The following is an 18,933-nucleotide window of genomic DNA, read 5'->3' as shown; positions in this document are numbered from 1 at the left end:
ATTCTGATGGTGATTAAGAAGTCAGCAAAAATTAATTTGAAAAGTAGTTTTGAGCTAGTTCCAGGTAAGCAGGGTTAAGAAGGTTTAGAGAAACACATGGAAGAGACAGGTGGAAGATCTAGACAGTGCCTGAAAGGCTTGGGTCACCAGCTCCCTCCCTTCCCACCTCAGATCTAATTTTATCGTGGCTCATTAACACCAATCATTCTCTCCTCCCCCGTATTTGAAATACTACATCCTCTCCAGTCCTCCTACTTGTCTAGCCAATTCATAATTCTCAAATTCAAGTTTAAATGTCCCATTCTCTGCAAAAGCCTTCCTAGGTCATCTATGTTTTCAAACTAGTTGGGCTATGTAACTGTTGGCTCAAAAGAATTTCAGGTGCTAATGACATCTGCAGGGAGCTCATGTAGTCTAATGTAAGGACTTGCATTATCAACCCTAAGGCACACTGTTCCAATCCAATAGCTGCTTCACGGGAGAAAGATGTAGTCTCTTCCCATTTAATTTATAGCCTCTGAAAACCTGCCAGAGGGTCAACCATGAGTAGTTTCTGACTCCACAGCAAGCACCACCACAATCACACCTGCAGTTTAATAACAACATACTATTTAATATCCATCCCACTAGCTTAAACAGTCTATGAAGACAGGTTCTATTTTTGTCTTGTTCAGGGTTATAGCCTATGAGCCTGAGCACAATGCGTGACACATAAGAGGATACTCAGTAAATATTTCAGGAGTGAATTCTGTAATAAGTGGTATATATGGTTATAAATAGATTGTAACGCTTTCACAAGGTTGATACCAAAACCCAAACCCATGACCCTTGAGTTCCTCCGACACATTGCAACCATACAGGGTAGAGAACTGCCAAGTCTATCCATCTTTACAGAAGCAGAGCACCTTTCTCCCACATAAGGAGAGCTGCGTTGTATTACAGGATTTAAAGGAAGATATATAAACAAACTGATAGCTTAATCTGTATAGATTTCAGTTCTTTTACAGCAATTTCCTGGAGTACAGGAAAGCCAGAGACACAACACTAGAAACAATAACAATGCACACAATAGAAGACCAAAAAAATCTCCTAAATCCCTAAAATAACCTTCCATTTCTAGAAAGCAGACAGTAAAGAGAATCTTTTACCTGCACATGCAAGAGCTGTCCAGTCAAAACTTACCTAAACTCAAAGCTTAAAGTGTATATTTAAATGCCCCATATTTGAACTGACTACATATCCAATATTCACTTACTAAATCTCTTCCAGTTGCAAAGCAAAAGAGTTCTAAGTATCTTTATCCAAATTCAAGAAAGAATTGATTTTGTTCTGTAGCAAGGGCCTAGTACTTCATTCTCAAACTTATTAAAATTAGAAGGGACAATTGTTGTTGTTGTGTACCATAGAGTCGGAGGCAACTGACCCATAGCTGACCCTCCGGCAGGTTTTCAGAGGCAGTGAATTAATTACATGGGCAGAGACTGCCCATCCGTCTACCGCAGAGCAGGTGGTGGCCTTCAATCATGTGCCATTGGGACTGCAGTGCAGCTTCTAGGCACTAGGCTTAGCTATCTCAGCTTTACTGACAGAAAACATTAAAGTATCTAAGATACCAATGAATAGAGTTCCTTCAAATTCCAAGTGGGTTTGAATGACAATTTTTTTTCCTCATTTTTCTAATTAAGAGGTAGAAATATGGTATTATTTAGATAAAGACTCAAAGGTTTTACTTCATGAAGGCTGATTTTCCAACTGTTATTAGCACTTAGGACCAAATAAGCACGTAAATGATAACTAAAATATAAAACCTATGCTTAAAACATGGCCTTTATTAACATTGCCCACTGAGCGCCACTTTAATAGGACACTGCAATGCTCCTGCTTTGCAAAGACAAGACAGAAAAGTGCATTTTACAAGAGTACTTTTTTGTTTTTAATTCTCTGTGAAAATGGAAGGAATCTGAATCACAAGTTCACAATGTGGTAAAATGAAAATTAGGCAACAACAAGTTCAGTAATGCTGTGTCATCACTAGTATTGAGCTCTGACGGTGTTCTTGTCAATCAGATCCTGATGTACAGCCCAGAGCATCTAGCTGATTATATCATATTAAACACAGAAAAGGAGCTTTAAAAAAAAACCCCTTTTGATGTACAAATGAATTTAAAAATTGATTTTTTTAAAAAAATCACCTTTTTACATAATGTATATATGCAAAACTGCTTTTAAATACATGATTCTGGAAGAATTATTTACACAGTGTACCAGTCTGTGGGACAATTCACAGACAAAGCATACATAGTTGCTTTACTTAATTTGTTGCATCTCAACAGTGGGAGATAGGAATTTATTGGCAGTATAGCAAACATAAAAACTGACAAAGTATCTTAAGGGCAACCAAAACTTTGATCCTCAAACAGCTTAAATAACTAGGACTGCCAAAGTTTCTACATGAGGACGTACTTTAATGATCCAGATGCCTACAAACAGCACTGTTTGAAGGACTGAGCCAGACCCCTTCAGTACAGGCGAGGATATTGCACACAACCACCTGTAAGAGGGGCAGCAAAGAGCTACTGTCATCCAGAGAGTGAATTAACCTAGAATTTTCTTTTTTTTCCATTTTATTAATATTTTTAAAAATACATAAAAATACAACATCCAATGTCTGAATAAATATATTTAACAAGTTGCAAGATAATACCTTATTTTACACAAAATTTTCAGCTTTAGAAATCTTGTTAAATAACTTCATTGTTGTTATATATTTCATTTTTGTCTTTTTGTAACAAAATAAAAACTCTGAAATTACATAGAAAAAAGACAAAATATTTTTGTCAAGGGATAAGATAGTCCACTGAAAACTTATTCACAATTCCACTGTAAACATTAATAAACATTAAAATATTTGCATAATTGTGTGCTCAAAAATCCTATAAAAAGTGGAAGACTTTTGACAACTGTAGTTTTCAGTCAACTACACTTCCTTTCAAAATTTATTTTGTCCCATTTACACCTTTAAAACTGGGCACACTGCAGAACATATACTTTGGCAGTTCTAAATAGCAAGTGCTTCCACAAAGTAAAAAACAACAATTAAAAAAAAACAACAACAAACAACCAACAAAACAAAGACACACAACATAAACCCCCAAGTCACCAAGTGTTCAATACACTTCAGTGAAAGTGCAGCAGAAACTATTCAGCTCGACAAGATTTTGATGTTTACCATGTGCACCTGCTTGTCTACGAGTTCTATAATACCTGTAAGCTTTATTATACAAATTCAAATTAGCTAAGTGCCCTTTTTCTATATTCACAAAAAAAAGGGGGGGGAGAAATTATGACAAATATGGCAGGCTGCCTAACCTTCTTCAATTATTAATCAGCTTATATATTTTGCAACAGGAAGAAAGAAAAGAGGAAGGAGTCGATTCAATCCAGCCTGGGAAAGTATACAGGATATACTTGGCAATGTCAAACCAGTTGAGTGCTTTCTGTGGTTGTATTTCAGGATTTAGGGACTGAAGTCCATGGCAGCAAACTGCTGGGAAGGCAGAGAAAACATGTATCACCTGCATTCTACAGCAAGTACATTTTGTGGGGGAGAAGATGATGAGGGACTCATTCCAGTGTCTGACGAAGCAGATGACATGGAAGCTCCTGTGTGAGACACTGTGGAATCAAAACAACATTGTTAATCTCAAATGTTATTGCACAAAGCTATCCAGCCAAAGTTAAAATAAAACAAAAATATGGCATGAAGGCATAAACAAACTGTGCGCAAAAAATTTGGCTGAATAGAGTGATTCAATCTTTGGTTACTAAGTTATTACTGAAAACTCATCAGTTAAAAAAGACTTCATGAAGTAAGGACATACAAAGAAAAAATTCTTATATTGCTATTTGAGAGAGTGTGTACAGGAAATTAGCTTGCAAAAATAAAGCAGAAACACAAGATAAATTCTCACTGTAGGGAATTCCTCCTTTGTCTCTTAAAACCATAACGAAATTCACTTATCTCACAGAATTTCACTTAACAACCTAACCATTCCATCTTTATTCTGACACTAGTGACAATATTCCTATAGGCAACAATGGTATGAGGAATGAGATGGAAGTGCATGTGCACAAAAAAGGCATTAAATTGCTTTAATACTGCAAAAGACCACATGAAATGTGTACAGAATGATTCAGAGCAACAAGTGCTTTTGCCATCCTTTACTAGTTTTTCTTTCCTGCCTTCTTTGTCCAACTGTTCATTGTTTCAGATTAAGTTTTAATTTTTGGTTATTCAAGTATAACCACATGAGTATATGAATATGACTTGTAACTTTGTACAAATACTAATATGTATACTACAGAGTAACTTGATGGCTCAATTCAATAGCTCATTTTACATTAGAAAAATGTTAAGAAAAACAGGAAGATTATAATGAAAAAATTTTTGGTGGGCCAACATTCTGTCTTTGAAGTAACTGACTCCAAAGCAGCTGAGGATTCTGTGAAGCCATTTTATTAATTTGTTCTTCTTTTTTAGTCCTTTAAGACCTTGTTGATATTTGCAAATTTCCAAGAGTACATATATGTAAAATCTTCTCTCTCTCCATTTGTTGCATTGTATTTCATAGTTTTAGGAAGAGACTTACTAGGATAATGATTCAAGAGCTCTAATGACACAGGTCATTCTGCCAGAAATCCACCTATCTCTGCCACTGGGGAAACCTAAAAATGGCCAAACTTCAGAGAATTTATCAAGTCTATCTTTAAGCATCCCTCCCAGACTTCACCCACTTCCTGAAAATAGTTGCTTTCCAGGTCTACAACGCAATGGTCCTCGAAGCTCCATTCCCTAATTTCTGAGATCTTTCCTTCATGTAGGAGTCTGCATGTGTTGGATCCCATTTAACCTCTTAGTCTGGCTCTAGCTTTTAGTGCTACCATCAAGAAATCTTTCTGAGAAAACTAACTGTGTTAACTCTCACTTTTTCGAATCTTATCATAGGTTCATGATTTTCATGATTGGCCTTGACATGATTCCCAGTCCCTCATTCAGTATATGTGGCACAGTAAGTTCCTTTAATCTTCTAACCTGTTTATCCCTGAATTCTCAACTTTGGTGTTTTCTTTATTCTTATATTACAAATCCTTGTATTCATGGCTGACTTTCCATAAATCACAGTGAGGGAGACTGCTCTGCAACATATGAAACCCCCACCCAGAAGCAGGTTATCTAGGAATGGCTTGGCAACAGATTCCCCATGGATGTGCAGTATGTGATGGGTGAGAGGGTGGCTGCCTTTTCTGCTGATCCCCCTGAAAGATTTTCTTGTAAGATTTTTTCAAATGGCAAGTTGTTCTTCTGTTTCTTCAATGCTCTTGCGAGAAATCTTGATTCCTAAGTTGGACCTCCTGGCCATGTACTGTCCAGCTTTTATTTCTCGTTTCCTATTGTCTTATTAACTTTCTACTGGGATGACTTCAGCTTTACTGCTTCTTCTATTCTTTTATCTATTAAACTTTTAAAATTCCTGTCATTATATTTTTACATTTAAGAAATCTTTGTTGTTCTCCAAATTTTTACAATTACCATATTCTTCTTTAAAGGTCAAACAATCTTTTTTCCTTATGATACTAGTTATAGTTTTACAGCTTATGAATTTTCTGGTTTTCCTAAATTCTTTTTCTGTCTTTCCTACAGAGCTTTTCTCCAATTTTTGGTCATCTTTGGCTTTCATACTCAAGAAAATGATATTGAAAAGCTACCTGAAGCTGTGTGTAAGTAGGCAGGGCTTTCGGTGAGGGGCAGTGTACATGCGCTGACTGAATAAGGATTTTACCTTTTAGTCAAGAAACCTCTAAATTTTGGTATCTATGTCTAAGTTACTTCCTGTGGGTTGGTCAGTTATTTTTTTTCAAAAAGAAATCCTCCATTCTCCCAGAATTGAGCATCACTCAGTCATATTTTAAAACCAAGAGGGAAAAAGATCTTGGGTTGTGAATAGGAGTTCCATCAATCAACAAGCAAACTTTAACTTACTGGCATTATTTCTAGCTTAACATTTAACCTTCTCTTAGTACAGGCTGGTGTTTACAAGCCTAATGAACTCCCTGAACACTTCCCAACATCCTATCTTTTGTTAAGGTTCAGAAAAGACACAGGCTACTTCTCATGATGGAAGGAAAGAATTCAAATGATCCAACACTCTCAACAAACCTTTGCTTTTTTTAGTTTCATATCCCTGCTTTCAAAGGTACATACCTTTACTCTGTGTTTTTATGGGGTTATGCAGTATGAATTGGCTTGCCTCTTTTGTCTCACTGCAAATTTACGCTTGAGCACTCTTTAGTTGGCTGATACAATTACAATAGTCCATCTGTACCTCAGGTTCTAGATGGAATGGTGTTGCTATTTCTTTCCCACTGCAGTCACTAATCTGTCCCTTGCTCCTGTGGATCCAGGTCTATGAATTTCCTATACTTTTGTTACAGTGCGGTTCTGGAATGGACTGGAAAAGGAATATGGCTGTATAGTCAATATTACATAATTTATAGATCTAATTTAAACACCACATTCTCTCTATGATTACCTCGAGGAAATCTTGCTTCTACAAAACTTGCTTATTAACATCACTATTAGGGCCCTCATCATATACTGCCCTACTCCAATTAAAATCTTTGTACCTTAATTTGTCGAAGGTGGTTATTGTTAGGTGTTGTCAAGTCCATTGTGGCCCTAGGAACAAGACCTGACCCGTGCCCTATCCTGTGCCATCCTCACCATCTCTGATATGCATGGACCCATTGTTTGAATCATTATATCAATCCATCCTGTTGAAGGTCTTCCTCTTTTTCTTTGACGTTCAACATTTCTCAGCATGTCTTTTTCTAAATATATGTAAATACAGATATAGCCCTCGTATTTAAAAGTCGGTTGGGCCTGAGAGCCTAGTGTTATTTCATTTTGGAGGAACATTCTTCTAAGTTGTGCACTCTGCTGTCGATTTGATACGCTGAGGCAATCTGCGTTTGCAGTGATGCTGAACCTTGTGTCATTGGAGATCATGTGCCATAACCTTGTGCCATAATGGCTGCCCATGGTGGACAGTGTTTAGTGGAACTCACAGTTTAAGACAGATTTAGAAGAAGGAGTGGTAGCCACTTCCTAAACCATATGCCTCTGAAAACTCTATGAACTTGGAAAAACAGTAATAATTATAGAAAAGCTTCAGGCCTTTTGTTCACAGGGTCATTATGAGTCGTGCTCAACTCGATGGCATCATTATGAGTCCTGCTTGACTCGATGACAATAAAAAACAATACCAAGAAGTCCCTCCTGACAACATGCCCAACATATGTGAGATGATGTTTAATCATCATTGCCTCTAAGGAACACCCTAGTTGTACTTTCTTCAAGATAAGACTGTTCTTCTGGCAGTATGGGATATTCAGTGCTCTTCTCCAACACCACAATTCAAAGGCATTGATTGTTCTGTCATCCTTTTTCACTGTCCAACTTTCAGATGCACAAGAAGTAATTGAAATGACCATGGCTTGGATCAAGCACACCTCAGTCTTTGACAGCAGATTTTCCCAGTGCAACCCATCTTCTGATTTCCTGACTGCTGCTGCCACAGGTGTTGATTGTGGGTCCAAGTAAAATCAAATCACTGACAATTTTGATCTCTTCTCCATCTATCGATGATATTGCCCACTGATCCATCTAAAGTGGGTACACATCAATGATGAAATGTACTTTCCTATAGGAGTTATTTTTCAAATGACTTGTGTCCCAACAAGATAATTTCCTGGAGAATAAGCCTTACACCTTATTAATATTGGGTATGTCTTTGTAATAAATGCAGTGACAGTTTGGAGTGAATTTCAGAGAGTAAACTCCTGCTGGGGACCCACAACATTCAGTGAAATCACACATACCAGTTGTTGACCCACTCACTTCAAAAATAGCTACAGAATAAGGTATTAGGAATCTACAAACAATGAATGACTCTACGTAATATATTAAAAGAATGACAAATCCCACATCTTCTAAAATCATAGTACACATGATTTTTAAAATGAGAATAAAATTATAAGTTACCTTCTCTGTCTTTCTTTTTTAATCTTTTTCTTCTCCTATCTATTGTCGCAACTTCAGACTTCAAAGACATGTAGTATTTTCTGATTTCCTGTAGTTTTTCTTGAAGAAAAGATATTCTCTCTGAGCTATTCATATTATCTAATTCATCTAAAAAGGAGGGAAAAGGTTTAAAAACTTTGAGAATAAGATAGTAGTGCTATCAAAGTCTAATTCATAAATAAATCAGGAAGTCTTAGTTTATTACTTTCTTTTTTTATATAATTTTTTCTTTTTTATTGTATTATTTTTACGTGTACCATCAAATCAGATCTGACTGGTACAGGAGGAGATTACCTCCTCCTTCTCCAGCAGAGCATCTGGTGGATTTGAACCATGTACCTCTGGGATTGCAGTGCAGTGTCTTGCCACTAGGCCACCAGAGCTCCCTAGTTTATTACTTTCAATATCAATGTAAATATACAAGGAAGCCTTAAACTTAGTAATTTAGAAAAGGTACTTCAGTTTCACTGATTCATAGAAACCACACGTTTCTTATTTCTTAACTGGGGATGTTCATTTGGTCAATACTTGTTAAGTTGGTGTTATCAAAATACACAGATTTGCACTTCAGATAAAGTGAGGCAATTACAGATATTAACACAACAGTTACCATGGAGTCTGTTCTGACTTGTAGCAACAAGGAGCAGAATCATGCACCCCAGGTGTTCAATGGCTGTGACCTCTCGGAAGCTGACTGCCAGGCCTTTCTAGATGGACTTGAACCTTTTGTTTAGCACCTCAGTTTGTAAATGTTTACCCACAAAGCTCTGAAACAGTGCAGGAAATGATACATGACCTTGCAACACTGCTGTTACATGCCAATGAGTAGAAGGCCACTCACAGCTGATCCTCCAACAGGTTTTCAGAAGCTATAAATCGCACAGGAAGAGACTGTGTATCTTTCACTCATGGAACAGCTGGAAGTTTTGACATGCCTGTTGGGATTGCTGACTAGGCTGGCAGAGCTCCCTTTACTAACATAAAAGTGGCCTCCTGTTGTGCACCGTGGAGTTGGAACCAACCCATAGTTGACCCTCCTGCAGGTTTTCAGAGGCAGCTAATCACACGAAAGGAAAGTGCCCATTCTTCTTCCACGGAGCAGCTGGTGGCCTCAAACCACATGCCTTCAGGATTGCAGTGCAGCTTCTTGCCATTAGGCCACCAGAGCTCCCTAAAAGTAGCCTACTGTTAAGCAACTGTGCCATCAACCTAAAGGCACAAAGCTCAAATCCACCAGCTGCTCTGCAGGGCAAAGATGGAAAATCCACTCCGGTGTGATTTACTGCCTCTGAAAACCCACTGGAAGGTTAGCTATGGGTTGGTCCTAAATCAACTGTATATAACAAAACCACCACTGTACAATAAAAATACAGGGAACAAAAGGTCTCTCTCAAAAAATAAAACACAAAATGGTAAGACTTCTAAATGCTCAATAAAGAAAAATAAAGAAGAGATAAACAGGAAAGACAATAAAGCTAGGCATTAGACCAAGTAGATAATTTAAAATAAATTCCCCTTTAAGAAAAACATTCGTATTCTCTAAGGGTCTTACTGAGTTGAAAGCTCCACTTGTATGTTCTAGGAGATGAATTTGGATGTTTTTCTCTGTGTTTATCTTTTTCTCCATCTTTAATGTGAGGGGATATTCTTGCAGGAGATCTTGTAAGTTTCTGTGGTTTTGATACACTAAGATGCTTTACTGGAGTACATTTATTTGAATTTTCTACAACAGGAAGATCTTCACTATCACTGCTTTGTCCTATAATGGAAAAAGAAAAAGAACCGACTTAGAGATTACACATTACAAGTATCTCAAATACCAAAACGCAACAGAACAGTAGTGACAGTTGTATAACACACTGAGTATAAATAATGGCAATGAACTGTCTGTGGGAAAAAACTGCTGAAATGGCAATGTTCTGTTACACATGTTCCACATTTAAAAAAAAAAACAAATCTCAACCAAATAATACTTGTTACTTGAGGGGTAATAAAACCCAGATCCAGATTTTTCACTCTGTAAGAATCAAGTACATAATGTACAATTTATCACAGTTGAAAAAAATAATCTTCTTTCCTCTTTCTCAATTTTATTTCCTTTTTTCAATCTACATATCCCACCCCCACCCTGCTCACTCTAAAAAGTCAACCTGGCCTAAAGGGAGGTGACACACTCAGTTCACACTTTCTTTTTTAAAAAAAAAATATTCTTTTTTGTGTGTACTGTCAAATTGGATCTGACTGGTACAGGAGGAGATTGTCCCTCCTTCTCCACCAGTGCATCTGGTGGATTTTAACTGCATACTTCTGGGACTGCAATGCAGCTTCTTGCCACAAGGCCACCAGAGCTCCCTCTCAGTTCACACTTCTGACCTACTTCTCAGTTCACACTTCTGATCTATTTGTATCTACTGCCATTTGACCCTCATCTTTTGTTTCAAAAACATAAGAGACTTTTTGGGGGGAATATTAATCTCTACATACATTATTAAAATCATCTGCTCTCAGCTTCTCTGGAATACCCTAATGTCAGTAATCAAGTTTTTCCATCTGCAATTTCTTCCTGTATTTCATACCTCACGTAATCAGCTGATGTTTAATAGTAATCTTAATAACAAAATCCGATTTTATTTTTTAAGATTCATTCTTGCTTTCATTGCCCTCATTAATCTATGACTTTATTTTCCCCCAAAACCAGATTTTCTTCCCGTTAAAATCGCTTCAACAGTCCCTCCCTGAAAATGGTCTAAAGTAATACTCTTTTTATCCTATCATTTTACCACCAGTTTATTCCTGCAACCAAAAAAAAAAGTCATCCAAGAGTGAACAAGAATTTGAAATACTTTCTATGACTATTTCTCTAGTTACACACCATCACTTCCATTTTGTTTGTCAGACAAGTACCACTAAATTCAGCCCAAACTCAAGGTGATCTTCTATTCACCACTAGAGCATTCTGTCAGAATGAGAATACACTACTACCGTAAAAATCAGAAAATTCACGTAGGTATATTTGATGTTGTGTGCATGTTTTTTAGTTGACTCCAACTCAGAGGAATGCAATGTAGAGCTAACGTAGGCCAGTGTAGAGCTAACCCACTGAGCTTCCTAGGCTGATATGTTGATAGGACTCAACTGCCAAGTATTTTCTCCCATAGGACTACTGGTGGACTCAAACCACTGACCTTTCAGTCAGCAGCTGAGCACATTCACTGTGCCACCAGGACACTCATCTATTTAATGTTCATATCCCACTCATTTTTCTCTAGTTGATTCCATGATGTCCTTTAGAGCAGAAGGATCCAGGTGAATATTATGTACTGCATTTAGTTTACATATCTCCTATGGATTCTTCAATTGAGTTCTTCTGTCATTCCTTGTCTTTCATGACCTTGACATGTTTCAAAATCACAGGCTACTTGTTTTACAGAATATTCATCAATTTTGGATTAAGCGAGTGCCTTTTCATGATTTAATTCAGGTTCCACATTGTTAATGATGGCATGACAACAGCAGCTGACCTCCTCTAACTTTGTAAGAGGAAGAGAGAGTCACCACCACCAGCGGTCCAAGGCTGATTTATACAAGTTCAAGGTCAGACTTTACTGTCATAGGGCTGTTTTATCAGGCAACCTATTCTATCAATTCTGATATCAATCATCCTTCCAACAAACTCTGCTCTTCTGCTGGCTTTGATAATTCATTGTAATGACCACACAGAACTCATAGACAATAAAGTTGTCAGATTTAGCAGAGAATAGGTTATAATTCAGGATCAGAAATGACTCAGGACATTTGATCAGGACAGTCTTTTTGCAGCTGTACCTCTACTCAGAAAGCATTATAAAGCTCTTCTCAACTTGGCTGATAAATGCTCAGAAGCATAGTTCATTTTAAAACTAGCAGGTTGGAAAACTGACTAATCCCATATTAGAATTGCAAAACTGGGGAGCTCTGGTGGCCTAGTGGCAACACGCTGCACTGCAATCCCAGAGGAACACGGTTTGAATCCACCAGATGCTCTGCCGGAGAAGGAGGCGCAATATCCTCCTGTACCAGTCAGATCTGATTTGACGGTACACGCACACAAAATAATAATAATAATTAAAAAAAAAGAATTGCAAAACTGACCAAGCTCCTAGTGACTAGTGGCCTAACTGACCAGTAAGGGTCTCACACACTATATTTGCATGGTCTCATGGCCACAAATGTGCCATGTAGTTTACTTATGCTCAAGCTATCTATTCCTTTGGTGTATATTATGGCTAGAAGAGCCACAGTAAGTAATTCACTACACTACATGTGTTTTTACATTTAAAATTATCATGGCACTATACTACGTTCTTTTTTCATTTTGTGAGGTAGTGTAAGATTTAACTGTTCCATTACTGGTGGTGTCCACTACATTTATTTACAGCAAAGTTATTCTTCCTTTTGTAGTTCCTGTTACCTTTACAGTCTCATCACTCATTATGATTTTCTTTTTAATTTTTTTTTAATAATTTTAATGAACATTTACAGAGATTTTGGATTTCCATTTATTCATTGCTGCACTTTCATTATTATTTTCTAACTCTACAACAATACTGTGTAGCCATTTAGTCATGTGTGCTATTAAGAACTTCAAATATGGCTCAGAGGTTTTCCTCTGAAATTTAGTTTAAGTGAATTGCCACCCACTGCCAAAATAAGAGGCCGCTGGGAAACCCTATGAACAATAGAGGACTATGGGTAATTATAGTATTAGAGGTAAGGTCCATATAGGAAGACCCTAAGACATGAGGAGAAACAGCTGCAAACTGCCGCCTGGGCTCAACTGTGAGACATGATGAAGATGGCACAGGATAGGACAGGTTCATAAGGTCACTATGAGTAGTTTTTAACTCAATGGCATCTAACAACATATTCCTTTCCTTGAAATGTGTGTTGTTGTTATGTGTCATTGAGTCGTCTGCGACTCATAGCGACCCTATGTACAAGAGCTCTATACGTTCTTCTATCCTCTGCCAACCTAGCCATCTCAAACACACTTATTCCCACCGCTCCAGTCACAGAATCAATCCATCTCATTGAAGGTCTTCCTCTCCTTTGCCGCCCCTCCACTCTGCCAAACATGATGTCCCTCTCCAAGGACCAGTCCCTCCTTGCAAAATGCCCAAAGTATGTCAGACGAAGCTTCAGAATCTTTGACTCCAAGGAGCATTCCGGCTTCACTTTCTCCAGGACAAACCCGTTTGTTCTCCTAGCAATCCATGGTATAGTCAAGACTCTTCTCCAGCACCACAGCTCAAAGGCATCAATTCTCTATCAATCCTATTCACTGTCCAACTTTCTGATGCATAGCACATAATTGCGAAGACTATAGCCCAGATCAGGTGCACCTTAGTCTCCAGCCTGACATCGTTGCTCTCTAGTACTCTGGAGAGGTCCCTCACAGCCGACTTTCCCAATGCAATTTGTCTCTTCCATTAAGTTCTTAGCAGTATGCAGAGGTAAAACTTTGTCAAAATCAATCACATTCACGTCTACTACAATATATAACCTGATTTTAGCCTTTATTACATAGAAGTACTTTTCATATAACCTACTCTATTTACAAATATCCTTGCTTCTGTCAATTAAAACTGTCTTTATTTTCCTCATCTTTTAATATTACCGTGACGATATTTAGAAACAAGTTTTTCTACTTATAGGAAAAGATTCTATATCTAAGTATAAACTTCTTAAGCTCCTAAAAACCACAGCAAAGGTTATTTTTCTCTTAACCAACATTTAAAAAATACAGTCCTCTACTATTAAACATTCTCATAGAAGAAATACGAATTAAGCAAACTTTCAAGAGAAGCAGTTATTCCATCTCAAATGCAATGTGTAAAGTATTTTCAGGTTAGTTAATGGTGAAATAGTTCTTTTCAGACCACAATTTTAAAAAATTTATGTTAAATCTGTTAGAAAGAGTTGAAAAATACTAACATATTAAATCTAGCGTTAGAAACCACTAACCTGCTCCATTCTTTTCATTTTTGGCTACAGCACTTATTCGCTTTGGAGTACGTTTTAGTTTTTTTGTCAACAACTCACTATTTCCATCACTTGGCCTTTTCTGACCTGAGAAAACAAAGGTAAACTTATTTATCCACTTTTCTACACATACTTTTTATATATACAATAAACAGGGAAAAGAAAGATAAAAGATGGAAAGAAAAATTATTTTGTATCAGTTTTTAAAATGGAAAAAAATGCTAAAAGGCTAATTCCCTTCTCCCCCCAAGAAAGTCCTTACCCTTTTCTCTGTTCTCTCTTTCTTGTATAATTATACTACAGGTGGTGGAAGCGACACTGGCTTCAAATCCATTTGCTGATTCCCTCTCACAGAGACCTTCCTGAGATTCCTCAGCAATGCTGTCAACTTCAATTGTTATGTCACTCTCACTTTTGATACTTCGAGACTCGTCTTGACTGAGGGTGAGTGGTGAAGCTACTGAGAAGTTAGGCTGAACCACGGGAGGTAAGGCAGGTGGAATTGAAACAAGAGAATTGGACTCAGAGCTTTCCACCACTACATCCTCGACATTGGTCTTCTCTTTTTCATCCAAATCGTCCAAATCTACTTCATGGCAAACCAAAGTTTCAGGTCCAATTAAAGGCATTGCATCTTCTTCTTCTTTTAGTGAAGTATTTACAATTTCTTCTGCTGGACTACTGGATTTTTCACTAGTCAGTTCTTGAATGTTTTGATTTGATTCTGCTATTAATGATGGCATTCCTTCATTTTCTGTTTCAAAGTGCTGTTCAAAGTTTAAGTTTTTCATTCCCTCAGTTCCTACACAATCACTCGTCCTTTCTTGAGATAAGCTATTTGGTATTTCCATCCCATTCTCAAGTCTTATTTTTTTCTCTGGTGAAGATTGTCCTAGTATTTTCCGTTTCAACTTTTTTCCTTTTATACATTGGTCAATTTCATCTTCAGCAGAAGAAAAGTCTTTATTGTCCAATGCAGAATATTCTAGATTCTGAGCTTCTGTTTGAGGCTCACATCCTGCTTCATCCTGGCTCAAAGAGGAAATCTTTATAATTTCTAAAGAAATATCTTTTGTTTTGCTCCTTCTTCCTTTTCCTTTAGGCGATTTTTCTGCCTCTTTTTTAATGTCTATTATTTGTTCCACTTTGCTTCCAAAAATCTGTACTATTTGTTCATTTTCCCCAACTTCTAACTTGAGGGTTTCCAACGGTTGCATTTGAGTCCTATCATTTTCTTTTAATATATGTGCAATCTTTGGATTTTCTTCATCTAGTTTATCATCACTTAAATGTTCATTTTTTTCTACTTCTTCTTTAATATCAGGAGAAAGTTCTTCATTCATCAAATTCTTTTCCAAAGGGTCTTCTGTTTCACTATCAGACGAACAAGAATCTGTAAAAGGACATATTATTATGTTAAAAAGGTTTCTATTTTAGTTACTAATAAAATGACATATTAAAAATCCCAATAAAAATGAACAAATGGCTTAGTCACATTTACCTCTGGAGGCCTCCTTGCAGAAATCTGTTATATAAAATCAGTCACATATTTGTACCAAAAATTGAAATGGAGAGATCCCAAACGAAACATCACATAAAAATACAATATATAACAAGTCTTACTAAGACAAATCTGTGTATAAAGACCTATTTTGCAATTTTCCTCAACAATAACAACAATAACATCCTAGTTAGGCTACAACAGCCTTTAGAAAAATCAAAGGACTACTACTGAAATACGAAGTCAGTATGTTAAGTGGTTTAACCTGAAAGTTCATTCACCCACTCATTGCCAATAAGTTGGAACTGACTCATAGCCAAGCCCCCAGTGGGTTTCCAAGGCTGTAAGTCACAGGAGAGGAGACTGTCATCTTTCTCCCCTGAGCCGTTGGTGAATTCAAACTGCCAGAGAGGTGTGACCTTGGGGTTGGCAGTGCAACTCCCTATGGACTAGGTCATCAGAGCTCTTGAGAGCTAGTATGCATGAATTCCTAAATGTGATGACCATTTCACATCTAGAAGGGAACAGGGCATCCACCTAAAATAATTCTGGAAAGAACAGACACTGAACATGAGCCATTAAAATTCTCAAAATTATAAGTTTTCTTCTCAGAGACAAGAAAGTACAAAGCAAGCTCTTGTCTTGCAAAATAAACTAATCTTTTTTCACAAGGGAATTTTACAATTAGTACTGTTTTAAGTCTGGATGGGAGCTGAAAATATAAATATATTCTGCCACCGCATGCTCCTATCCTAAATAAATAGCCCACAAAAGTAAATGTATCTTTTTAAAAAAAATGGGTTCAGAGACATGTTGTTACTTTATAATAAATAGAATAAAAAGATTTGCATCATTAATAAATTAAAAAAATGCTTTTATATAGTAGTTTAACAAAGTTTCAGTGCACACTTTTGTATGCTGTACACTGAAAGTGGGCATTCCACAGAAGGGGGCACTGAAAGACATCTTCTAAGTGTGTATGTTAACAGCCTTCCAGCAGATGGCAGTAGGTAGGAGGATTTGCACAAAAGAACCTTGTGGCAACTATATATATAGCTTTGTTGTTTGCTGTGTGCCGCTGAGTGAGAACTGACCCATAGCTGACCCTCCAACACATTTTCAGAGGCAGTAAATCACACCGAAGGTGACTTCTCACCCTTCTCCCACAGACTAGCTGAAGGATTCAAACCACATGCCTTTGGGATCACAGTGCAGCTTCTAACAACTAGACCAACAGAGCTCCTGTATGTATATAACTTAGAGTAGTATTTTCCTTTGAGGAAAACATTTCATATTTAATTCTGACCATAAAATTATTTCATATTCATTAAATAGCATGGACAAATACACAAAGTTAGAAAAGTGGTAAAATGGAATAAAAACAGAATAAATGGTCAGCTGTTTTCATCACAAAACATGTCTAAACTAGCTGTTGCTGTGTACCAATGAGTCAGAACTGATTTACAGCTGACCCTCCAGCATGCTTTCAGAGGCAGTAAATTGCACAGGAGGAGACTACCCATCCTTCTCCCAGACAGCAGCTGGTGGATTCAAACCACATGCCTGAAGGATTATAGCGCAGCTATAATAAAACTAGGCCACCCGAGGTCCCTTATACTATAGTGTTGTATACCATCAAGTTGGAATCAACTCATAGCTGACCTTCTAGCAGGTTTTCAGAAGTGGTAAGTCTCCTAGGAGATTAGCCACCTTTCTTCTGCAGAGCAGCTAGGGGATGTGAACTGTATAGCTTTGGGTTGGCAGCCCAACTCCTTACCAATTCACCCTAACTTCCTATACTACATAAAAATTATGTCTTAAAAGAAAGTTTACTACTAAACAATTGGTGTTCCATTCATTCACTCAGAGATTATTTTTTTTTTAGAGATTTTTTTTTAATGGCATTAATTACAGTCCCCACATAATAACAGCAATCTCTCCAAATTCTAATTTTTGTCTCCTTTATTCCTTCTCACCTATCCGTTCCTGCCTTCGGCACTCTCTCCCTAGGTAAATACTGCCCATATGATCTTGTTTCATTGATTGTTCCAAGAAGTGAGAACCTTCCTGGAGTCATCCTTCACCTTATGAACATGACTACTGTTTGGATGAAAACTGAGCCACAGAGATGAGATTAGTTCCTGGCTCAGAAAGACACTGAGGGCGATCATCTTCAAGTTCCATCAGTGTCCGCTGTAAGCCTGTCCGGTATTCTCTTTGAACTTAAACAGACCTTTTTTAAAAGATCTGCTTTGTTGAAAGATTCTGGGTAAGCTAGACTGAATTTACAGCAGACATAGTTAACGTCTAATCACCCTACAGGTATTTTATAGTAAAATGGGATAGCAAAATAAACTTCCTGCTCAAATCACACTATTTCATATCATATGACCCAGAAGTTCTCTCAAAAAACTAAAGTTTTATTATTTGTATTACTGATTTTTGAAAACTCAGTGATCCTAAAAAATTAAGCACCTTCTATTCCATTTGATAGAGGTGAGCTGTCTGGCATATTGTTGTGAGCACATCTGGTACCTGATTTTCCTTCACTGTTTGGTGTCTTAGACAAACCATATGGCATGTTTGATGAAAGGGTAGATTTTAAAGGAGGTCGTCCACGTTTTGACTTCTGCCTCTCCTCATCCCTCTTTTCATCCTTTTCAAGATCTTCTTTATTCTGAGCAAAACAATAAAATATAGGAGAAGAGCCAATGCTTTATGAAAAATGAATACTGTATCTCTTTGAGGAAAACTGTAACTGCCACAAGTTAGTTACTTTTTATAGGTCAACTCTATCTGTACTTACAGAATTTCTTTTTTAAAAAATTTTAGAACACAATTTATATGACTAATACATTGGACAATTTGTAGCAAAACAATTACACAGTATGGCAGGGTCAATGCATTATTTAGAGATCCTCACAAGCACTCAGCAACCACTCTTGTATCTTTCTATCCCCAGAGGAAAAGAAACAGCTATCATCAAATAGATGAAAAGCTAGGTTAATTTCTATAGCAAAGTCTGAAAAAATTCAGTCTACCAAGTAAAGTACACAAATGCTCAGGAGACAGAGGAGTTAAAATTTTAACTGTAGATTCTGAATGTAAAAATCAGATTTCACATTTTTAAAAATCTAGATGACTTAAAAAACTCTAAGACTTGGAAACCCTAAATCTGAGAACTCTAGCAAGGCTAGTCCTAGTCACCACCACCACTAGCTGAGGACTGTGTCCTCTGGCTTGTCACTGAAATCCTGCCTTACCACTTATT

The 18,933-nt window shown here is 37.2% G+C and overlaps 1 protein-coding gene across 1 annotated transcript in view; it reads right to left on the bottom strand.

Moving 5' to 3' along the window:
* Window positions 1-3,334: 3,334 nt before the first annotated feature.
* ARID4A (AT rich interactive domain 4A (RBP1-like)) overlaps window positions 3,335-18,933 on the bottom strand; it is a 77,476-nt gene continuing 61,877 nt past the window's right edge. The window contains exons 18-23 of the mRNA XM_006891814.1: window positions 18,198-18,339; window positions 14,424-15,554; window positions 14,144-14,248; window positions 9,693-9,899; window positions 8,102-8,248; window positions 3,335-3,675 (exon numbers count right to left, since the gene is read on the bottom strand). Of these exons, the coding sequence (XP_006891876.1) occupies window positions 3,572-3,675; window positions 8,102-8,248; window positions 9,693-9,899; window positions 14,144-14,248; window positions 14,424-15,554; window positions 18,198-18,339 (1,836 nt within the window). The 3' untranslated portion in view covers window positions 3,335-3,571. The remainder of the gene's footprint in view (window positions 3,676-8,101; window positions 8,249-9,692; window positions 9,900-14,143; window positions 14,249-14,423; window positions 15,555-18,197; window positions 18,340-18,933) is intronic.

The sequence above is a fragment of the Elephantulus edwardii genome, unplaced genomic scaffold (assembly GCF_000299155.1).
Source record: "Elephantulus edwardii isolate Elephantulus edwardi_28Jun2011 unplaced genomic scaffold, EleEdw1.0 scaffold00104, whole genome shotgun sequence".
In the NCBI taxonomy this organism is placed as follows: Eukaryota; Metazoa; Chordata; class Mammalia; order Macroscelidea; family Macroscelididae; genus Elephantulus; species Elephantulus edwardii.
The sequence above is the reverse complement of the archived record's forward strand: the minus strand, read 5'-3'. Positions and strand labels throughout refer to the sequence as shown.